General features: G+C 43.0%; 1 protein-coding gene across 2 annotated transcripts in view; it reads right to left on the reverse strand.

Annotated features, from left to right (window-relative positions):
- ITGAL (integrin subunit alpha L) overlaps positions 1 to 25,614 on the reverse strand; it is a 394,734-nt gene that overhangs the window by 217,788 nt on the left and 151,332 nt on the right. For both annotated transcript variants that reach the window (XR_014966715.1, XM_085618461.1), the window contains exon 7: positions 11,564 to 11,709. Coding sequence is in view for 1 of the 2 variants with exons in the window: in XM_085618461.1 (XP_085474587.1) it covers positions 11,564 to 11,709 (146 nt within the window). In the remaining variant the exon portion in view is untranslated. The remainder of the gene's footprint in view (positions 1 to 11,563; positions 11,710 to 25,614) is intronic.

A 25,614-nucleotide genomic window follows, 5' to 3' on the forward strand; every position in this document is an offset into this window, starting at 1 on the left:
ATGGGTACACTGGGTATCAAAGATGATAGCCAGGAATGGAAGACGATGGTGATGGAGGAGCACATAGCCCTCTTTGATCGCCTGAAGTCTTATTTTCTCAAGTATGGTAGATCTAGGAAACCGAACATAAGAAAACCCCATAGGTGGTACAATGAGGATTGCTGCCAGGCTAGGGTAGAGTTGGGTACTGCACTAGGAAATAGAGACGGGGATAGAGTCCGTTTGGCAAGGAACTACTATAGGAAAGTTGTCGGAGCCGCTAAAAAACAGTGGGAACAGGATAGCTGGGGCGATTTACTGGAAGCGTGTAAGGATAAAAACCCGAAAGCATTCTGGGATAAACTTAAATGGGCAAAGGGTGGATGCCCAGATCCCCCTCAGAATAATGTTGCCCAGGAACAGTGGGTGGAGTACTTTAAACCCCAGTACGCATTACCATCAGACGAACTAGATGGTAGACCCTTCAATAACAAACCCTTTAATAAGTGGGTATTTACTCTAGGCGATGTGACTAGGGCATTAGATACAGTGACACCTGGTAGAGCCGCGGGGTCTGATTGCGTACCCGCTGATGTGTTTTTGAACAATAAATCGCTGTGGTGTAGTTACATACAAATAATCGCTAATACAGTTGCATGTGGTGCTCCAATCCCGCCCTCATGGAAGGGAGCGGAAATAATACCTGTCTACAAAAAGGGCGATAAATCGGTGGCAGGCCATTACAGGCCGATCAGCCTTATAGATTCTATTCAAAAGGTCGTAGGGCGGTTGATTCTGCAGAAAGTCCAGTCATGGATAGACGAACATCATATACTTACCCCTCTGCAGGCAGGGTTCCGCCCCCTTACAAGTACAATAGATCAGGTATTCCGTTTTGTGACAATTTATTGGAAAACTGTTTTATTGGGCAGGGGAGCATTATATGCAGTATTCGTAGACTTGAAGGCAGCGTTCAATACGGTACCATGCTGTAAGTTATGGCAGGTACTAGGTGATTTGGGGATGCCTTTGGAGCTGTTGTCCTTAATCGTCCGCTTACATGAGGACAACCACGCTTGGGTGCGGTGGGGAGCAAGGGGCGAGGTCACGGAGATCTTTCCCGTTGCCAGGGGAGTGAGGCAGGGTTGTGTGCTGGCACCCACCCTGTTCTCGCTCTTCGTCAACGGGGTGGCCGATTTCCTGGCCCAGGTCCCCTCCGACGCCCCAGTACTTTTAGGAGTTCATATTCCTGTCCTCATGTTCGCGGACGATGCCCTATTAATCTCAAAGACACCCAGTAGTCTACAGAAAACTCTAGAGAGGTTTGAAGAGTTCTCTAGAATCCGTGGCCTAGAAATAAATACGGGGAAGACTAAATTTATGTCATTCAATGAACATAGATCATTCAGGGGCAAAATTACCATGAACAATGTTATGCTTGAGCAAGTTAATGCCTTCACATATCTGGGCGTATCTTTACAGAAGGACATGGGCTGGAAATATCAACTCAGTTTGACTACTCTTAAATTCAAACAACAGGTGGGGGTGCTTCTAGGGAAGTTTAAAACCTCTTGCACGAAGCCCGTTGCTCCGGTGCTAGAAATCTATGGGCTAAAGGTTTTGAAGTCTGTTCTTTATGGAGCAGAGCTATGGGGATTCGCAAATCTGAACCAACTGACTGTGGTAGAGAATTCATTCCTACGTAAAGTGGTTGGAGTCCCAGTGAGTACCCCAATGCACCCTCTTCGGTTGGATTTGGGTAGGAAGGCTGTAAATGATTTTGCAAAGCTACGACCACTATTATATTGGCGAAGACTTTGGTGCTAGAACAATACACCAATGGTCTCAAGGATGTAATGGTAGCCGACACCTTCCACAAAATCCCTTGGCTAAAAGAGATTAGACTGCTTCTTGTGAGGATGGGTCTGAGCGAATTGTGGAATGATCCCCAAAATGCAGTTTTCCCATCAAACAAACCACTGAAGAATATGTATTGGGTAATGGCAGAGGCTTGCATGAGTAGATCCACAAGGCACCTAACAGAACTTAAGCAAAGACCGGCACTAGAAAAATACTGGGATGTGATCACAAAACCCCACGATAGGAAATTATATTTCCAGTTGATGGCTGGCACCCACCCACTAAGGTCTTTTACAAGTGGCTGGTCCGGATCCTCAAAAGAAGAATGCCCATGGTGCCCAGACAACAAGGAATCTCTAAGTCATCTCCTGTTTTTCTGACCGATCTATATTGGACCTCGAAGGGCATGGGTTATCCCTATATGTAGATTATTGGGTTTTAGAAAATACGAGGAAGCACTTAGAGTTCTCCGATCAGACGCGTCCCCCATATTGCTATAGCTTTGGCCAAGTTTTTAGGTTGGGCATGGTCCATTCGAGCCAAGGCATTAAAACAACATCTACCAATATCCTAAGAGATAGCTGTTCCAGCTGAGAATTTTGGGGATGCGGAGGCATTTTATAGCATGTATTGTATTTTATATCAGAGTATTGGTCTGAAGGCTTGCACCCATACCTTTTTCAGTATCATTCGACAAATGTCTCTCATTTAATATCTTTTTACAAGTTTTATTATTATGTAAATAATTGTATTTATTGTCTCATTTTGTATCATATTCATACTGTAAAATTGGTGCTAGGTGTTTTTTACAAGCTTTTATGACAGAATTGTTGAAAAAAGTTGAAACTGATATATATAACTTGGGCACCTCCATACACACCGAATTAAACCCGATTGCCACAATAGTTTACCTATAAATTGCAGTTTCTCCATGCAATGCTTATACCTTTTCATATTATATCATTTGTACCATTTACAAATATATCATTTACAAAAACACTTTTGACAACGTAAAACACATCATTTGCGAGGCCAGAATGCATGGTAGAGTGGCGGGTTATATCTATGTCATCTATGTTGTTTGAATTCACATTTTTTTGTTATTTTGCTTTAATTGAGATTTAGTTCAAACTAATGCGAATTTCAGAACATCAATTACTGTAAATGTTATGGTTATCTCCCTCTGGAAGACTATCTTGCCCTCTTCTCCACGTTTCCAGTTACTAATACAAAGAAGGTTGAACACTTAAAGTGTGGGTGTTAGGAGGGTTTTGAGTTTGGGTATTTGATACTATGTCTACATCTCTTCACCAATGCTTTTGTGAGATTGCAGGCTTTGATATTGCTGAAGCCTTGTACCTCTGGGTGAATGTGTTTATTTCGTTTTTTCGTTACCCTCCTTTTCTTCCTTCCTTTCTTAACCATTTTCTCTTGTGGATGTTTCCTCACATATATTATGATATTACAGATTGATTTCCCTGATATGATAGAAGTGTAAAATATTCTTAATTTGACCGCCACATTATTCACTCAAACCCTCTGGTAGATATACACGTCATACTATAAACACATGGGAGGAGTCAGATTATACCGTAAGACTTTTCTCTTCAAGCGGAGCTCCAGATGGCTATCTCAATCAGATCTATATCAACCAATAGGGTTGGAGATGAGAACTAAATTTTACTACAGTCTAGTTTGATCTCTTTTTTTAACATCCTATAACACTAACCTCTCCCCCTCTGTCGAGAATTCACACCAATAAAAAAAAACTGATTTTATCCACTGATCCAAAAACCAATCACAAAACTCAAAAACTCCTATTTAGCATCGATTTGGAACAAAAGTTCAATCAAATTGAAAGGGTCTCCTGTTAATTGGTCCTTGGAATGGTGCAGGACTATACACTTTGAACCAGTTGGGCTCTCCACAATCTCCACTGACATTTGCAAACTTACAACATACCTATCATTTACACAACTTGGAATTTTAGCTCTTCATTAAACTCATTAACCCCCATAAGTAAGTCTAAAATACCATATTCACATCTATTTATTTTAGATCTTATTACCTTCCTATAACCGTAGTGGTCACTTTGTTTCCACAGTTTATTCCCTTCTTCTCCCAAAAACATCTAGATTAATGACACATATAAATTAAGAATTTACTCTCTAGAGTACCAAAGAAAACCTCACAGAGCAGTATAGGCTGGTTTGATAGATCCTGTTCAAAGGCTCTGAAACACCTAAAAACTAGCCTGAAAAATAAACCCCGTAACCAGCCGGAAATCCGGGATGCCAGACAAAAATACCGTGCAGCACGGGTGGCAAAAACTAAACAGTTAAAAGTAGAGGCCTGGCAAGCTTTAAAGGAAGCCTCGAACAATAGGGATAACACCGCCTTTTGGAAAGCTGTTAATGCACCCTTCCTGCAGTGCACACGGGCTACAAAGATTGAGATGGCTATACCCGCCGATATTTGGGTCGACCATTTTGGCACACTATATGACCTAAAAGATCATACAGCCCCTACAGTTTGCTCGGATTGCTATTATAACCATGACAAAGAGTTGAATGCTCCTACCCTTTTTCCCTTAGACCTCACTTTTGACTGCACCGAGGTGCTCATGGCATTGACAGAAAGCCCCTCTGGGAAGGCTCCTGGTCCTGACTGTGTACCTATTGATGTTTTTAAAGCACAGTTGGACTTATGGGCCCCTTTGTTAACAAATGTCCTAAATTCCTTGAACAAAATAGGTTTTATAGACACATGGCCCGAAGCGGTCGTTGTCCCGATTTTTAAAAAAGGTGATAGGAACAACCCTTCTAATTATCGCCCTATTTCATTGCTCGACTCTCTTCTGAAAGTCGCAGGGCGAATCATTTTAAACCGGATTCATGATTGGCTGAGCGAACAAGATATAATTTCTAATTTCCAATATGGCTTCAGACAGGGCAGAGGCACTATTGAGCAAGGTTTGAATTTGACCCTTATTATTGCCAAATACACTCAGGCAAAAAAGGGGAACCTTTTTGTGACCTTTGTAGACCTTAGTTCTGCATTTGACTGCGTCAACCACGAGCTCCTTTGGGAATCCCTTGTTGAGATTGGCATTGAGCCCCCCATTCTCGCATTTATTAAAGAGCTCTACAGGGGAGCATCAGCCCGTGTTAGATATGGCAGAGAAGGAGAGTGTTCGGATAGGTTTCGTTTTAAAAGAGGTGTAAGGCAGGGCTGTATTTTAGCCCCCTTACTCTTCACTCTCTATATAAACTCTGTTGGCCAGTATCTTAATAGAAATTATCACGATTATCCCACCATAAATGGGAAACCCATACCCATATTACTCTACGCGGATGACGCAGCAATTATGTCACAGACCCGTATGGGCCTCCAAAGTGCAGTAAATGACTTTACAGAATTCATGTCACAGCGAGGTTTAAAAATCAATGCGTCAAAAACTTTTACCATGTCCTGTGGCCTGGGAATAGGGAAAAGAAAATGCTCCATTTTTATAAATGGTAGCAAGCTTGAAAGTGTTGATAGGTTTCCCTATTTGGGTATTACCTTTGAGAAGAAGGGCTCCTGGCGGGCTGCTGCCCAAGCTAGAGGAGCTGCCTTTTCCAAAGCTATAGGAGCACTTATTAATTTCTCGAAAAAACTAGGGGGACGACCGATCATCCCCTTATCACAGATCTACTGTGCCAAGTGTGTTTCTACTGGTATATATGGATCTGGGATTTGGGGAATAGATCAGGCAGTCCTCATACAACGCTCTGAGAACCTATTCCTACGTTATCTTTTGGCCACTCCACGTGGTACTTCTGTTTTTGAAATGCATAATGAACTTGGTTTTACATATATTATGGACATGATAAAATCTGCGCCCATTATTTTATGGCATAAAGTCTGGACTACTCCCGAAACACACTTTAATAGGGAAATAATTATGGATTGTCTCAGCTTGAGCAAGGCGGATCGATTTAAATGGTTGAATTATGTGAGAAACCTGTCACATGATATAGGGCACCCAGAATTTTTCACTGATCCCTCTACGTTAAATAACATACCTAGAGTCACCTTAAAACGATTGGTCAATAGCCATCTGGCCAATCGACGCTGGATCATTGAAAATTCTAAGCATACCGTGTTGGAGTATCAACTCTCCACCACTGTTGAAGGGATGCAAAATTATCTTTCTTTAATTCCTTCCCCATTTTCTCGTATGCTCGTGACTCGTTTCCGCACCGATACCTTTTTCAGACTGTTGACATTCCCTAACCAGAACTGTTGGTCGAGAAATCTGGAGAAATGCCCATGTGACGGTCTGTCACTACAGTCCAATATTCACTGCATTTTATTTTGTAAGTTTTATCAACTGCCAAGGGTCACCTATCTGAAACCGTTGCTCAAATCCTGGGGATTACGTTCCTGCAGGGCAGCCTATCTTAAAATGAAAGCATTAGATAGTCCATTAGCTGTCGCAGTGGTATCTTTTTATTTGAAAAAGATCGTAATAACCAGGGCTTCCATGCAGCCATAAAATATTAAAACGCCCTTTTTATGCCATATATTTTCTCTCCCCCACCAAAGGAATCTGATATGTTCACTATCACTCTTTTTAAATTTTATGTCATTCATGACGTCTTAATGTGATTTTTATTGTACTTTTATGATAATGTTTTACATATCGAATAAAGGAATTTTGATGGTTGATGACATATACAATCCACATGGGAATCTGAAACTAATGTGACTACACCCATCTATAACTGGCAGGAGAACTTGATGTCCAGCTTCAAATACAAAATCACACCTTCCTTATCTCAAACCAAATTTCACCTTTTACACAGAACATATTGGACCACGCATCACATGTATAAAACTAAATTAAAAGACAATCCTTTATGTTGAAATTGCAATGTTACAAATGGTGATTTTTCAGCTATGCTGTTTTGTCATTTACTGGAAGACTTTTGGTAAAAAATATTTTTGTTAATTAAAGATACTTTACAAATTAAAACTGCCTTTTACTTTACTTACTCAATAATGGGCCCAACAATGACCAACATATAGTAAATGTGAATGACAGCCATTTTTTGGACCTTTTTCTTACTAGTGGATGTAAAACCATTCTAATAAGTTGAAAAAATACATCCAAGATTTCTTTTCAATCTTGGAAATAACTTTTAATCTATACAAGAGGACCAGATAACAACTCCAAAAATATCCTTGGAAACACACCACTCAACCTACCTGGGGAAAACTGGACTCACATTTGGAACAAACCAAACCTCCATGAAGGGTTATTTTATTCTTCTTAATATGTACTTTTTGGATTGTATTCCTTGCTTTGCTGTATTGCATTATCTTGTCTCCTGAGGTTTCTATTTTATTCACTATTGGAATATTTTTTATATTGTAAATCAAAATAATCTAGATATTTGACTGTATAACGATGCTTAGTATAACTGAACATATATCTCGGACTTGAGGTTCCTTACAATTGTATTACTTTATTTACATTGTAAAACAAAATCAATAAACCTTCCTGAAATAAAAAAAAAAGAATGACCCTTCCTTCTTCACCAGTTTTCACCCACGGTGTTGGATCATTATATCTGGCGGCAATGTCAGTACAAAACAAATTCGGACTTTTCACTTTAATGGCTTACTTCCGTTGGCACTTACTCCGTTGAGCCACCGAAAGGAAGTTTTACACTGAGAGTAAATTTTACTCCATCAGCTTAAAACATGCAGATCACCCAACTCAAATTCAGGCAGGCAGGCCTTGAGTTTGGGGGGCAGGGTACTGGTCGCCGATGCATCTGGGTACATGTTTGCCAAACTCTAAATCAGTCTCAAAGGCCCACCTAATGCAAATCAGTACTGGCACTGCTCCTCATGGCAATAGTCCATTCCAACACTTGGCCACCTCACAATTTCACCCTGTGATGGCTGCTATTTTAGTTGGGAAATTTGAGATTCACATCCCCTCGTTGGCTAACCTACATGCCTCTGCCACCCTGATGGATCTGCTCAATATTTGACATAACTAACCTAATGCTAAAACTGGTCTGCCAAATTTCAAATTTTAAGATCAAACGGTGACAAATGTATTGGCACATGAACACTTCTTTGACCCCCTTCATCCCCCCATTGAAATCTGCCCCCAGTTGGCCTACATGAAAGGGAGAAAAACAAAGGCAGGCTAAACATGCAAATTCTCTGCCAAATTTCATGCACATCTAACAAAGTAAATCAAAAATATGTTTCACCCCCTCCCCTTTTTATCTCTCCCCGATTTGATCTGCATAAAACCTGACATACCTGCACTGGGTCTCACTTGCTACCTTCTTTCCGCATTTGATGCAGATTCCAAAACACTAGTACGCAAAGAAATATTTTATTGACACCTTTTAACTCTGTCCTCCCTTTCTGGACTGGCTCCAAACTTGACATACCAATAGAAAACCAATCCTTTCAAGCTTCTGTCAAATTATGATTTATCACACATTGCCAATAATTAGCACATGAACACTTTTTTGCCCCTTATCCTTTTTAACTGGACCCCAAGATGTATTTTGCACTACTTTAAAATATCAAGGGAAGTTCAGGCCCTCATTATGAGTGGAGAGGTAAAAGAGCCAGATATCCCCCATCCCTAGAGTGAGTAACACTGGGGGGCAAGTAACTCTGAGGGTGGGTAAACTCCGACCCATTACAAGTTGGACTCTGAAGGTCCTCAAAGAAAACAAGCATTGGCATAGCCAATAGGTCTCGCCTTTGGGACCTTATAAGTGTTTAGCCATGCAACAGTTGCATAACTAAATACTTATAAGGTCCCAAAAGCGAGACATATTGGCTATGCAAAAAGTAAAAGTGATCGCGATCAAACATCAAAGCGGACGTGCGGCCGCTAAAGTGAAAGTAATCGCGGTAAAGCGCGGCGCGCGCGCCCGCGCACATGCACTGTAGCTCCAGGCTGGCCTGGTAGTACTTTTTGGAGCCCTCTCAATAAGTCTCGCCAGAACAGCGCATGCGCTGGGTCAGGCGAGACCTAAAAAGGAAACACCAAGGGAGTCAGTAATTCTCGTGTCTCATTTCCCGGTAATTCCACATTTCCTCTGTACTTTCACACACAGATATTGGCAACTTTCAGCAGCCAAAATCTCTGAGTGAAAGTAAACAGATCCTCACTTACCGACACCATCCGAATTGGGAGGTCACTCATACTGAGGGCCTAAGACTGCTAAAATCCATGCATATGCCTCAGACAGTACCACAGTTGTAAGCAAAATAGCAAATTGCTTTTCAACTGAGAAGAGATATAAATGTGCTAACCCTTTCAAGCACATCTGGCACCTTTTTCATATGCTAATAAAAACTACTGAGTGGATTTACATAAAACTAACTACAGCAAACTTTATGTGTAAAGTTCTGCATTCATGCCACGTTTGGTGTAAATTCCTACAGTGGTTTTGACTGTAAGTGCATGCAACATTTCCAAGGGGAGCTAAAATAGGAAAACATTTTTTGCCCCCCTACTTAAGTTTTCCCCCCCGTACATAAATGCATTAAATGTAACATGTTGTACTCTAATTGACTATGCTGAGGGAGTGCTAGATTTGGTGCAAATCCGCTGGGGAGGGCTAAAGTTATAGGCAAATAAAAAAAGAATTTTCAGTGGGAAACAATTACATAGTTAGAACTGCAATTTATCTAAATGAAAATGCACCATTTCCCAGCATGCTGTGATGATCTGAACAATTGAAACAAGTCCATCACTGAGTCCATTTCCTATTTACCAGTAATTCCCAACAATTAGAAACACTTGGAATTAATACCAATCAGTTGACATCTAACAATCATCTATGCAAATTTTACTGAACACAGGAATTCATCACTTCTAGACTAAATGAGGAACATCCCTGTGGGCCTGTTAGTTGCACACTTCCAATCTCTTTCAGCTGTCTACCATTTTGTGAAATCTCCCTGGAGATCCATAAAGTCCTGGCCTAACTTCAATTTCCAATATAGCATAATCAATGGTTTAGTTTTAGCAAGGATTAAAGCTACCGAATGGACACCTGCAATTTAGCGACCTCTCTAACTCACTTGTAGGCCCACCTTGAGAGTATCAATGGAGTGCTAACTTTATCCAGAAGGGAGCCAGTGCAAGGCACATCTAGCAGGTGCATGGAAGATCCTGCTAAACAAGAACTGGGAATCCAGCCCATGAATCCAGGTTGAATTCGAACATTATGCCACAGCCTTTATATTCCCCGAACAGATGTAACAGGGGCCACTGTGGGTTAGGAGTGTATTGGCAAAAGGGCAGGCTCGGCCTGCTGAAGAGAAGTGTTCTTTAATCCCCCTCGCGCTTCCCCCTCTGGTTGCAGAAGGGGATCTGGTGTGGACCAGATTGTTGTGCCATCTGATCAGAGCCAGTGCTTAATTTGTAAAACAATAAGTACCATGGCCCTCGTCAGGAGGCCAACAACGCTCGCACTACCCATTGTCCCTGCCAGTGCTGCCAACAACAGTACCAACACAACTACTAACCATCACAACCCTACAAGTGTGACATTTCAGACTATTCCAGGCCCCAAAGCTATAAGAATGGCTTGTGCGACAGTTATTAGTCATTTTATTGTATTTTGAATAAATAAACAACAATTGTTGTGTTGCTCTCTAAATCAGACAAACAGTGCCACCCTGTGGCGGACTGCCATAAGTCCCGCTGTTGACAATTAAGTGACAGTGCTGAGCACTGGAAAGCACCAGCACATATTAAGCACTGATCAGAGCAGGTGATAAAAGGGTGCAGACAAATCCCAGTAATTGGAGCCTACCATGCAGAACTGTACCTAACAATATCGCGGTTATTGCCCATTTTGGGGACAAAAACTCTGCGATTGCAAAGTGAAGGGGTGGAAATGCCAGCTTAAATCAGTTCATTTTGTGACCCTGCACTGGGCAACATTTAACTGGCCTCTTAGAGTAATCCGATATTTATGGAAACCTGGCTAGGGCTGAAAAAACGAAAGGTCATATTTGCACTCACACTTCTAAGGTTACCACTCTTTGGTCTCCTTCCTGTGTTAATCATGGATAGATGCAGTAATGTCCCATTTGTTGTTAATGTCCCATCACACTAGAGTAGGGGTTTCAAACCTTTTCTATGTGTTCAATAAAAAACATCCCAAGCCTATCATGTTAGTGTTGTAATGATGATCACGTTAGACAAGAATACATTAGTGGACCCCCATGCAAGAAGACTCCCAGCAGTGGTCACCCCAGTGCAGCAGGTAGGTTACCAGCACTAATGTAAAAATGCTTTTAAATTTAGAATGCCTGTATATGCATAATATGTGAGGACATTTGTGACAGCCATAGCAGCAGTGTCTCTGGCACCAAGGTAATATTTGTAATATTGCATGATTTATCACTCAAATATCAGCTTTATACATTTTTTTTCTCCCAAAATCAGCTTAGGAGTTCTGAAAATACACACATTTCCATCTTGAATACACTCTTTTAAATTTTGGCAATGCAAATAGTAAATCAACCGAGCAAAATCTTCCAATTTAGTAGGCTAGGCTGCACACTGGAGAGCTACTTCCAGGTAGCAAGAGAGCTACCAGTAGCTACCAAGCTACAGGTTGGAGAAGGCTGCACTAGACAGATATTTAGACCATGGAACCAGGCTCTTGGCTTCACTTACACAACATGAAGTATTGCATTAAAGGTGAACGTTAGACTGTTCATATGTTTGACATTTTCCAGCAGCTTCCTTGGATCCTTCACCCGCTGAAAATCATTGAAGGTGAACTCAGTCTGTGCCTCTTTTGAAAACTGTACAGCGGCAAACTGGGGAGAAATCCAACAAAGCAAGGAAAACAAATTGTGTTTTTTAGGTTTTGTGATTTATGTGCCAGTGCATTTGAATCCTGACCTGCAGCATTACTTACAATTTCTTGACTAGAACCAATAAACAGCTCTGCCACTGTACCTAAATCCTGCCCTCCTGCAACCCCTGCTAATTCAGTACCAGGATCCACTCAAATCTCTGCCATTGCACCCCAAATACGAACCGTCATCACTCTTGCTAATCCAAAATGTACCCCAGCACCAAAGCCCTCAAATGCACTTCACTCCCAACATGCACCACCCTCTTTTATTCCAGTAGTTGAGGACACTCACCAACAGCTCTACAAATTGGCCTAAAGCACCAACTGCGGAGACTTTACAAGAGTCTGCATGTGTATTTTAAAAGGTGCCTTTGAAAGTGTTCTAGGATCTCTCTAAGGAAAGGAAAGGCCAGGCATGTCCTTCCATATATAATACTGGATTCAAGTCACAGAACTCATTTTTCTATGGTAGTAGTGGTTGTTGACCTCCATGCGATAACATGGATTCCAGTTCAACCTCAAGATACAAACCTTGATAATGGTGTTTCCAATGACAACTGTATCCGCTGTTGCTAAATGTTAACTCTGGTTGTAAATTGATCTGAGAACCTGGTGAGATCCTGCCTTGTGTGGTGCACACTCCTTTGTCACTAAGAATGTGTCATATTCCCACAAGGCAGAAAACAGTATCAGCTTCAGATCAAGTACAAACCTGGGTCCATTCCTTCAGCAGAGATCTGAAAACAAAAAGGTGTGGTTCATTTTGCCTAGGGAGCTCCAGACCAGAGTGCTACTCATATTCACTTAATCCAAGCCAAAGTCGCTCACTCACTTGATGACACAATAACTTATGCGCTCTCATTTATTCCCACTCAGTTCTTCAACTACAAATTTAGTTATTGCATGATTTAAAAACTATTGTAATATACAGTAATGATAACATTTCTTCCGTTGTAATGAGTCTTGCATTTCACCACAGAGGTCTTAATGTAGATGTCAGTCAATGGTCCCGTTCTCTGGGTAACAGCTAAACCTTGTCCAGTCATCACCACAGCATCCCTTTATCTTTACAAATAGGACCCACAAGAAATCATTATTCATAGCTCCACCAATCACTTTGAAGGATATGTGCTGATCTTTGCTACAATGAGAAATCTATTGGCAGGAGGAATTATTTCCATAGAAACCTATTTAACTATTACTTCTAACGCTTGTTCTTTATCTATCTTTAAGAAGCAAGTGTAGATCAAAACAACTATAGGCGCACTAGTTGAGATAAATTCTTTACTCTTCCCAGTCAGTAGTGACATCCATTCTTATATCCAGAAGACAATTGCCATACACCACAGGTTTGTTTAAATATTTTGTGTCCTGACCTCTGTGTCAAGTAATCTTTTCTTCTCTTGGAACTGTCACTTACTTCTATTCCAAACATTTCCAGGTTTATAGGTATTTTCCCCGTTTGTTATTCAGATTGAAACATGGTTGTGGGTGTTTTCAGTTACTATTGTCTTGGCTCTGATCTCCCTCTTTTCCCAGTTTTTCAGTGATGGATCATACCACATATTTAATAGGCCAATGTTTTCCAATATATAAGGTGGAATTACTGATACACCACATGTTGTTGTTGTATTACAAGAAGTGCCAAGATACTCTACCAACATTGGTAGAAGATACAGAGATTAGAGTGGGGTCTCCAACCTTTTCTGTATTGAGAGCTACTCATGTTCAATTAAATGCATTAACAGCCACTAATATTATTAGTGCCGTATAACTTCATTTTTTTTTAAGTATCATACTTCAACCTAGCAAAAACTTTATCATTAAATAAGCTGAACTGCACACAGGTGAGCTACTCGGAGGTAGCTGGAGAGCTACAGTAGCTCACGAGCTACTGGTTGTAGACCCCTACGAATGGCCCAATTCAAAGGGCTTAGATAATAGAGATGGCCCCAAAGAATTGAATGACCAGAGCTGGGTGGCTTTCCTGCAAAGACTAACTATGAGGTGCCTAGTATTCAGTCATTCTGTCTCCAAGCTGAGCTGGCATTACTATAAATGAGTACTTCCGACAGTGCTTGCAGTGTTATTACTCTGTGTTTATAGCTGTCATTGCTGCTCCAATTCTGTGACCACAGTAATTTCTGCTTTCTTTCTGATGCTTTCCTTTAATCTGAAAATTCAAGCTGAGATCGAAAATGTCAACAATGCTAAGAGAATTTGCAAAATGCCTATGCAGCTAATTAAGGATTCCACGGAGAACTTGTTAGACCTCACCTCCGTGACATAGTATTACCTCAGACTTTTTGCCTTCACAGCCATTTTGACCTGACAATCTAAACATTTTGCCAGGCCTACACCTAGCAAACCTCAAAATCGCAAAACAGTAATATTTTGGAGACTTCTTGGATCTGGTATTGATTACAGCACTATTTAGGAACTTCTGAGTTTTCCACGTTGCAAACACAAGGAGATGATGGACAGAGCACTGAAACTTTTCAGACACTCACCCCCAATCACAGATCTGGGTTGACTCCATCATCGTTCTTTGGCTCACTTCGCCACCCCAGTACAGACCCAGCTATATGCAAATCAGTCTTGACCCTGTGCCTCATGCAAGTAGTCCAGCCCGAACTGCCATGCCAGGTGTTCCCTGGACCGGAAACAAGCATCCTAGGACGGGTTTCGGGGTAACAACCCTCATCAGCCAGGCTAGCTTGAATCCAGTGGCAAAGTGAGCAAGGGACCCACGTCTGGGCATACTATGCCAACTTAGGGCAAACAAAGCAAGCACAAGGAGATGATGGACGGGGCACTGAAACTTTTCAGACACTCACCCGCAGTCACAGATCTGGGTTGAATCCATCATCATTCTTTAGCTCACTTCGCCACCCCAGTTCAGACCCAGCTATTTGCAAATCAGTCTTGACCCTGTGCCTCATGGGAACAGTCCAGCCCAATAAGGAGCAATGACAGGGGCGTCTTCTTGTTTTAGGTAATGAAAGGCAGAGTAACGGAAGCCTTCTATCAGATGGTGGAGAGGTGTGGGCTGCCCTAGTGGCAGATTTTGTCAAGTGTTTGCATCTGTGAAGTTGCCTTGATGGTAAAATACAGAATGAATCAAGCAACGCCCTAAAGTTTTGTATCACCAACCAGAGGCAAATAGATGTATTTATAAGGCCTGTGGTGTATCTAACCAAAAAACACAAATTGACGACGTGGGTCTCTTGGATTGTTGAATGGGAAATCAATATTACTAAAGGGGCTAGTGAATGGAAGCATTTTTTGGACTCCCTAATGCTTCTAACCTAAGGTATGTTCAATACTCTGGAATGTGTACATTGTATTCGATTTCCACCTGTTTGCATAAGGTCATCTCTCACGCTGACTGAAGCTCCTCTTCCCGTTTGCATAAGATCATCTCTAACACTGACTGAAGCGCCTCTTCCTCTTTGCATAAGGTCATCTCTCACACTGACTGAAGCTCCTCTTCCTGTTTGCCTAAGATCATCTCTCACACTGACCAAAGCTCCTCTTCCTGTTTGCATAAGATCATCTCTCACACTCACTGAAGCTCCTCTTCCTCTTTGCATAAGGTCATCTCTCACAATCACTGAAGCTCCTTTTCCTGTTTGCATAAGATCATCTCTCATTCTCACTGAAGCTCCTGTTCCTGTTTGCATAGGGTCACCTCTCACACTGACGGAAGCTCCTCTTCCTGTTTGCATAAGATCATCTCACACTTACTGAAGCTCATCTTCCTGTTTGCATAAGATCAGCTCTCACACTCACTGAAGCTCTTCTTCATGTTTGCATAAGTTAATCTGTCACACTCATTGAAGCTCCTCTTCCTGTTTGCATACGATCATCTCTCACACTCGCTGAAGCTCCTCCTCCTGTTTGCATAAGGTCATCTATCACACTCATTGAAGCTACTCTTCCTGTTTACATAAGATCATCTCTCACACTTACTGAAGCTCCTCTTGCTGTTTGCATAAGGTTACCTCTCACACTGACTGAAGCTCCACTTCCTGTTTGCATAAGATCATCTCACACTTACTGAAGCTCCTCTTCCTGTTTGCATAAGATCATCTCTCACACTGATTGAAGCTCCTCTTCCTGTTTGCATAAGATCATCTCTCACACTGGCAGAAGCTCCTCTTCCTGCAGCTATGTAGCCAGCTCAATGTATACACAAAGGGGCATTCTCTCAAGAACGTGTGATAATCATCGCAAAAGTAACTTAACGCAACCTACAACATCGCAGTCTATTGCGGAAAAATTAAGCCGTGTCTACGAAGCATTCTCAACACGGCGGCACCATGCGATATCCTCCAGATAACGCGTCAACTGACGACGTTAAAAGCAACGCCACGCTGCAAAAATGCGAAACGCGAACGCAAAAAAAGCTGCAATGATGCCAATCACGTTACAAAAATCTGCGAAAACCAGCTACAGGCCTGCAATCCACATGCGGCAGGCGGGAACCATCACCATAAAAGTTGGAAAAAAAAACAGACAAACAAATGTTAAACAACAGCGAAGAACCATGGATGTTGCCAGAGCATGTACGGAGGAGAACCAGAACCCCACAAGCCCCGGGAGGACCTGCCTGGGACCTCGGGTCAGGGAAGGCCAAGGAGAAGAAGAGTAGGAAAAGCGCTTCAGTCCACAGGAAAACAGGATCCTGATAACGGAGGTGGTCGAACACCATCAACAACAGTTTGTCACCTCCACTGTGTCATTGGCAACAAAAAATTGACTATGGCAGTCCATTGTGGACAAGGTGAATGCAGTCGGAGTGCTGAAGAGGACAATGGAAGCTGTCAAGAGGCGCTGGAATGACGTCAAGCGAAAAACCAAGCTGAACTCGCCAACAACCGGAAGGCAGCAATGCAGACTGGAGGTGGGAGTCCTGCGCCACTGTAGGAGCTGAACAACATGGAGGAAATGGTGTCCACAGTCATCAGTAGGGAAACGGTGGCTGGAGTCGGGGGACCGGACACTGCTCAATAGGACCGGACACAACAGCAACAGGGTCAGTAATGACCAGGGACTGGGGGGACGAGGGGAGATGGGCACAATGGCACACATGCACAATTGAGCTGAGCACATCTGCGGACAAACCATGCCCCAGACCCCAACTCCCACCAAGAGAACAATGTACCCAAATATGCATCATCTCAGCACTGTATAAGCACAAAAGTCAGAGGTACACTGCATGTAAGGGATAAGGGGCAGCCAAATCAGAGCAGCAGGGGCGACTCCCCCAAAATGCGGCACACACACATAACATGCAGAGCACACCAACACTGACAACAATGTGGCACAAACCGCAACACATCCACACCAGAACACAGGACGCAACTGGTGCCGACTGGGTATAGACACTGGCCAACCACAAGTGGCATTGCAGGGAAACGTGAGTTGATAATGTACAAGTACAAACACACAGCCGTGATGTTGTCGAAATGTCCACTGTCCCACAGCAAATGGGCAGCCCCTCCGAAACAGCCACGATGTACACAGTCATGCGGCCTGTATGTAAACATGTACAATGCGACAACACACATGTGAACACATTGTTAAACTGCATCTCCCCTTCACATTGCAGAGGGACAATCAACACCTCCTGCAGAGCAGCCCGAACCTCTCTTCTCTGATGACGAAGAGGACCACCACAGCTTCAACTCCGACACCCTCCAAGAGTTCATTGACAGTCTCTGCAGCCCACCTCCAGGAGCAGGGCAGCCCAGCTGCAACGAGGACAGCCAACCCCCTGCACAGACCACACAGCAGGCAGCACCCACCACTACAGCTGCCTCCCAGGAACCCCACGGAGAACACATGGACTTCCAATGCCGTGTGTTGGGATGCCAGGAGCAGCTGGCTGAACAGGTGCGGGTGGGCTTCGATCGCATGGCAGACAAACTAGATGCCATACGTGGGTGTCTAAGTCCCATCAGGGACCACTAACAGTCCCTAACGGACACCCACAGTCCGCTCCATGCACGCCAATGAACCATGGCTGACATCGCCAGAGTCCTTACTTTGAGACAAGAACGACTGTCTAGTCAGAGTGGCTCGAGCAAGCTCGCCCGGGAGTTGGGACTCATGCGGAGGCTCATGGAGAACATGGAGCGGGCCAATGCGGAAAGAGCGGCTGCACACCAGCAAGAGGTAGCTGGGTTCCACAATGACCTCAAAACCATCCTCATGGCATAGCTGCCACAAGGTCTGGTGCTGATGCATGCTGCTGCTACCACTACATCCGCATCTCCGCCCCCTGAAGTGTCAGTGCCACACAGTGAGGCAGACATTCCACCTCCAGCCCATGAGGTGACACTGCCACACAGTGCTGGAGAAAGGCCAGCACTACCCACACGTGAGGCACATGACACAGCAGAGGACGAAGATGCGGATGAAATCGCCTTACTGGTACGGAGAAAACTGTAGCATTTATCTCCACCACATGGTTGGTTTCAGCTTTGTTCTGCCCTCTGCATCATCACCTTCCACTGTCCCCCGATACACTCTGCGACACTCACCTTGGACCTCACAATGGACTGCCATATTCTGTATGATCACCAATGACACAGCTATCAGACAGCGGACTGAACTCTTCCTCTTCCTTTGGACTTGTCATTCCCTGAAGGACTCTGGCTGGCCCTCCACGGGCCAACATTTTAAAGTGGGGTTTGCATGGCCCTGTACTGCTCCAGATGCAACACTCCACTGAATGTGCATTAAACATTCCGAATCACACAGATATGTTGTGTCTATGATCTTTCAAGTGTGGTAGTATGGATGAATGTAGGGTCAGTGAATTCCTCTTACGTCCATGTGGCTCATGTCGTTGGACTTGGGTCACAGGGTGACACATTGCCGAATGTTGTCCGGGTGGCGCCGATGCTACAACAGCGGCACACGCATTTGTTACTTCCTTGTCCAGCCCCGTACGGAACAACGCCCAGAGCCCCGGGGTCATTGTTCAAACCCTTACGCTGGACTGGCATACACCAGGCCAGCCCACCACACTTACGCTCACGGGGGGGTGACAACGATACATGTCCCAGGTCTTCCCTGTAGGGATCTGCTGCTCACAGGTCAAGTTGTCAGAATGCCACAGCCACTCCCTCACAGCTGGTGTACACCCACACCACACCCACCCAGCACACGCGTCACAGCCCATGTCACCCTGCCAATAAAAAGGGCCGGGCGCACGCACTCGACGTCATTTCCAACCTCTCTCGGGGTGTATCCGTGTGGTGTGCATGTAGGCATGGGGGCTCAGGGGCCTGAGACATCACATTCCGCAGGCCCGCACTATGATACCCAATCATAGAGGGCCCATGACTTGCGGGGCACAGACTTGGTGGCACCGGATACACTGCGCCTGGCACAGGCAAACCGCCACGGGACGGTGACTTTCGGTGCACTGAAGTAGGGGCACCTTAAGTGCTGAGCGGGTGTGCAGCCTGCGATGATGCCCAGTCCCAGCGGTCCGGACTGCTTAGGGTTTGTGTGCCCTGCTGAACCACAGTGTAGGCCTGAGCCAGCGAACAGCGGGGGCCTACCGCCACGTGACGTAGCCTCGCGGGTCACAGAGTTAGTGGCACCTCAAGGGCTGAGCGGGTGTGCAGCCTGCGATGAGGCAGGGTGCACAGGTATTTCCTCTGCGATGGCGAAATCAAGACCCAGCACTAAAAGTGAGACCTGGTGGCCTGCGGAGCAGGGCTGCATGATGTGGAGGGTGCCATGTCCGTGTGCCCCGGGCTTGTGGCGTGCAGCGGCATGTGGTGGACCCTCATTGCCACACACCAAGGGCGGAAGGTGAGCATTGAGTCCTGGGTGCGCAGGGGTGGGCATGCACCGCTGGGTGGCGGGAGGGGCTGGGGTGCATCTGACTGGGTGCGCAGGGGAGGGCATGCACCGCTGGGCGGCGGGAGGGGCTGGGGTGCATCTGCCTGGGTGCACAGGGGCAGACAGGCGATTATGTTGTGTGCAATTGTATGTACTGTGCCATTCATGTATCTGGACTCTGTTACAGATGACAGATCTGTCTCAGATGTGGGACCTGGTGAACTGCGCTACATACCGGCACGTGGTTGGAGACACCCTGGTGGCAGCAGGTGGGCAGTGTGGCCTGGGTGCACAGTGTCGGCACTCGCTCTCCCGGTCCCTCTTCTTTTCTCTATCTCTCTCTCCCCCTCGCTGTCCGTCTATCTCTCTCTCACCTTCTCTGTCCGTCGATCTCCCTCTCCCCCCTCTATCTGTCTATCTCTCTCTCCCACTCTCTGTCTGTCTATCTCTCTCTCCCCCTCTCTATCCGTCTATCTCTCTCTCCACCTCTCTGTCAGTCTATCTCTCTCTCCCGCTCTTTCTCTCTCCCTCCTTCGCTCTCCCTCTGTCCCTTGATGTGCGCAGGACACACCTTCTCATTATGATTTTTGTCTTGCAGGCTGTGACCTACGGATTGTCGGGAGGGGAGCCGCCATGTGTCTTCATTTCTGTTCTGTATTTATTTTAATACATTTTCATTTGTTGCTTCGAAGGTGAATGCGTGATGCTCATTTTTGTGACGACACATGGATGTCACCAGATGTGATTGTGTGACCTCATGCGGATTATTTGGTACATGATTGGGTGTAATTGATGCGGTATGTCTTTGGCCGGGGGGGATGCCGGGAGGGAGGTCCTGGGGGTGGTGGTGGTGGGTGTTGTGGCCCTCTTGGGTGACCGGTACGCATGTTCAGTGGCTCCAAGGCATCTGTTGTTGTTCAGGTGTGGCTCTGGGGTGGGCTCTCTTTGCTGGTGCAGGTTGTAGTCCAACTTTGCACCAGGTCGGAGCAGGTGTTAGTTTCCTGGTGCTAACACGCTTTATCGCATGTTTTGTGTTCTTATCGCAGATCTGGCTAGTCGTTGAGAATGTTGAGGTGTGGTGTTGTTGCAGCTTTTTGCTCGGGTACGCCTACTCTGCATCTCATTAGCGATAGTTGCCGGGGTCATCTGTGGGGATGTTTTTTGAAGATTCTATCGCCGGAAAACTGGTGATATCGGCTGTTTGCACCAGCTTGTGAATGGGGCGGTAAATTTATTGCGGCTTTGGCTGCGGTAAAGTGCCGATAACTCTGTAATAGCTCCTTGAGAATATGCCCCAAAGAATGCCTGGGAACACAACTTCTGGTCCCTGGGCCACTTTTGTAGAGTTTGCACAGCGATCAATATTTTAGAATTACTGTTGTTCCAGGCGGAGAAGAAGCATAATTGAGCTTGCCTGGGACAGCCATTACAACAGTAGACATGTTGTAAATTTGTTTTTCCCGATGCATTAGTTGCTAGATCTCTGATCGAATCAATTGTGATATGACATTCATATGCCACGTTAAAAGGGCAATGTATGCCAGCATCAAAAGGACAATGTACGCCCTGCACTCTTTTTTCCAATTATTATTGTGTTTGTTGTTAATGCTTTAATTATCTCTATCTGTATAACAAAGAAATATGCTGCCTTGCAAAATCATAAGAGCCACTAAATAACTTTGAATCTAGAATATTCCACAAAAGAAAAATCTAACGATTCATCCTTGAACAAACGACCTTGGACACTGGGCTCAACCCAACAAAGTCTTTGGTTAGATTTAGAGTTTGACGGACGGCTACCCTGTCACAAACATGACGGATATCCCGTCTGCCTCATTGCACTTGTAATATGGAAGACGGAATATCAATCACGTTTGTGACGGAGTTTCTGCCAAACTCTAAATTAGGCCATAAATTACCAAAAGAGTGGAGCTGCGGCTCCCAAGTGGCACTGTATCAAAACATGCTTATTCTCCCCATTTTGGTAACCATACCTTTAGACCTTAGTTTCATCATCATATCAACTTCTAAAAGAGTTCTAAGTGACCTGTAGTAACCCTGCACAGGCAAAAATTGAAAAAGCGACCTGGGTGTGTGTAAATCAGACCTTCATCAATCTTTTATTAGCGACACGAAATTGACAAAAGTACAATTTCTATTCACAATTGCAAACCTTTATCTGCTTGTGCTCAATTGTTTAGAAAACCTACAAATGCATTTCATACAAAAATACACCTTTGAACAAAACTTAAATTAATCCTCAGCAAATCTGCCTTAATAAAGATATAAAATTCTTGATTTCTGTTGAACAAAGTATATTTGCAGCAGATTGCTGAGGATAGTGAAATGGTCACTTTCTGGTCATTAGAAACCTCTTTTTGGCATAGACCAAACACAAGCAGACTGCTTAGAAATGCATGTGTTTATCAGCTGATGCCTTTAGTGTATCCATTATTATAAATACCTGGAATTACCAGGCGGTTATGAAGCAAATGTTTTTTATTTTTTTTATTAAGTTTCTCGATAGGAAACCTCTTCATTAAAGAATATTTCCTGATCTTAGCAGCCCTTTTGGCGAAGCAAAGCAAAGTAGGAACCGTTTTGTCATTATTGACACCGGTGCTGGGCCTGATGAAGATTTTGTAGCCTTCTAAAGTGGTATCTGACCAATTAGTTGTTGTTATGAATATATATATATATATATATATATATATATATATATATATATATATATATATATATATATATATATATATATATATTCACTTAAAAAACCATAGGTTTCACACATGTTATAGTTAGCTGTACATTTCACTCGTAAAAAACCAATGAAATTCCACGTTATAGTTAGATCAGGTAACTATAACTTGCGCGCCCACAATAAACTGCTGATGACGTCACATAGTACATCACTCATGACATGGTCAGTGACATCACTCATGACATCAATGATGACATCTGAAATTACACATTGTGGATTGCGGTCGCGCAAGTTATAGTTACCTGATCTAACTATAACGTGGAATTTCATTGGTTTTTTACGAGTGAAATGTACAGCTAACTATAACATGTGTGAAACCTATGGTTTTTTAAGTGAATTTGCAAGGTTTTGTAAATGATAATTCCTAACTATAACGTGTGTGAAACCTATGGTTTTTTCAGTGAATTTGTACGTTTTTTTAAATGCTAAGTTATGTATTTATTTTTTATTTTTTTTTCTGGTTTTTCACTATGCGCACACCCTGCGAGCACGGTGCGAAGTCCATGCCGTGTGCGGCTTGCATTTTTTTACGCAGTAACATTTGTTTTTTTCTCCCTTGTGGGTCCTTTAATTTATTTAATAAATGTGATTGTTACTTCCTTATTTTTTATTTTTATTTTTTTTTGCCGTGCGCGTACGGTAAGCTTACCGTACGCGTACCCCGCGATTTAAAAAAAAAAATATTTTTCGTACTTTTGGGTCCTTCTTGGACCCCCTGACAAACACTAGGGGGTCTGCAACTCTCTTCGTTGCCCCCGTTTCACGTTCCCCACCTTTGTTTCTCAGTGCGAGAGACATAAAATGGCGGCCGACACTTCCTGATTTCGACCGATTCGAATGTTTACAGTCATGTAACCACCAATCAGAATTGAGCTCGCGCACGGCACCGTACGCGTACGGTAAGCTTACGGTAAGCGCACGGAGCGCGCTTACAGATATATATATTGATTTAAATGCTATTTTCTCAGGACCTACTGAACAGATTTACACCAGACCTACAAAAGGCACTTCCTTGACCTGAGGACTACCTCTCTGCCAAATTTCAAGTAATTCTGTTCAGCCGTTCGGGCTGTAGCTGTGTCTAAAGGTCCTATGGAAAAATGCATGGGGAAAACGCGTTTTGGGACCCCCTTTTTTCTCAGCCCCCGCTTGACGAATCCCCCCGAGACTTTCAGGGTAGGAGCGGAGCGTAGCGCCCCATTAGTTTTGAAAATTTTGCGAGCATTCGTCGACCGGCGCCAAAGTTATTCCAAATAGAATGTTGCGGATTTCCTATGGAAACAGGGTCCTAACTATAACTATCTACTGGCGACCGCCAGTAGATAATATATATAAATATATATATATATATATATATATATATATTCAACACAGACAGATCTGAGATATCCACATTATCGTATTCTAGTCAATAATAATGAAGTGAGTCTTCTTTTTCATTCCTTTTTAGAAGTTTATTCTCATTTTCTTTGAAGTCAAAATTACACAGAAGTGTCACAGAAATGCCAACACGTGTTTCGTGCACACTGCGCTTCTTCAGGGCTGTCACATAAACAAAATTAATACACTTTAGAATCAAAGAAAAATAGAGCAACTTAATATAGCTACACATATAAGCATTACTATTATATTATTCTCCAGATTTAGTCTCCTCACAGCCAAGACCATTTATCATTTATCATCATATTAGACAAAACAGACAACATTCTTTACTTCATTTCATTAACAAAAAAAGTTTTACCATTTTCTTGTACTTTCTTGTTTATACATTTTCAAATTAATCGGTCTATTACCCACATAGAGGGGGGTTGCATTATTATAATAGATAGGATAATTAGTTGATATACCCCTTCTATTATTCCACACAAGTGACGCAAATTAAAATCACAATTCTTATTATTGCTGGAGCATTTTTTACCTCTAATCAGTAGCTAATCCCAATTCTTGAAATATATGTTAAAGAAAAGTCTTCCATGGAGTTGTTGAATCTCCTTTGTAGGCATAGGTTCCTAAAACAACATATACTAATTTTAACCTTATTGCTTTTGCTTTTTAAAGGATTTCACTATTAGTATTTAAAATGTATTCTCACCTTGACAGTTATTGTAAATATATTACTAAATGCAAAGCAAATCTTCAATGTTTATGGTTGTTCATAGTCAGTCCTTAGTTTAGTGCTCCTTGATAAGATCTAAAATAATCAGAGAAACACAAGAATAAAAAGGCCCCAAGTGTTTACTAAATATTTATTATTCAAATCAAGAGTTTAGTATTCTTGTCCCCAAAAATCAGATTAACTCGTGAGTACTTCATGTTATCTGGCGGCATGGAAATTACTCATTTTTAAGAGTTAAAATCGGGTGCATAGACAGGCTTTTCTAACAATACTGATTTGTATACCCCTTAGTCATTAAGAACCAATAGCGAGTGTCCCATGGATAGCGGAATGCCTATCCATATTCTTAAGCAAAAATCACGCAGAAAGTAGAATGAGCTATTCTACATTGTTTCAAGCAAAATTAAGACCCTCGTGCTTAGGCAATCACCTTACCGCTAGGCATGTCAGCGTCCGTCCGATCGTTTCTCCTGCGAGTAGAGCGGGTAGTGCATTGGTGCCTACTTCCGCTTTATATACTCCGCCCCTAATTAGTCTATTTCGGCTGTTATTGGTGGGAAAAATAATTAGTGGCTTTCGTCATAGAAAAGGACCGTCATGTGCGCAGTTTGATTAAATTGTTTATCAAGTGTTTCAAAACATTAAACTGTCGCATTAGTATAGGTTAAAATTTGGACAAAGATTACATGTGATGGAAGAATGAAAAACGAAATATAGTTTAAAGTAATGTTATAATTCGTAAAGTACATAATATTATTTTTGTGTAGAAATATCGCCATTTCAGGATCGAACCCCCGGTGTCTAATCATTGTCACCTTCGTATTGTTATGCATTGAGCTATCTTTCTTGTCCAATGAATACAGTTTTCGAAAAGGTTTATATTCCTATGATTTCTGCAGGGTAGGATGTTGTTAACTGAAACACTTTGTATATTTAAACCAGGACGGCCAAATGATGATATTTTTTTACAAAAACAAGAGATAATAAGAAACCTTTACTATAGAAATAGTTTTGATCTTTTAAGAGAAAAATTATAATACACAAAAAATATTTCATTACACATCCCCTAGTCAGAATCGAACTCCGGGTGACTAGTTATTGTAACTTGCACATTCTTATATGTT

The sequence above is a fragment of the Triturus cristatus genome, chromosome 7 (genome assembly GCF_964204655.1).
Source record: "Triturus cristatus chromosome 7, aTriCri1.1, whole genome shotgun sequence".
In the NCBI taxonomy this organism is placed as follows: domain Eukaryota; kingdom Metazoa; phylum Chordata; class Amphibia; order Caudata; family Salamandridae; genus Triturus; species Triturus cristatus.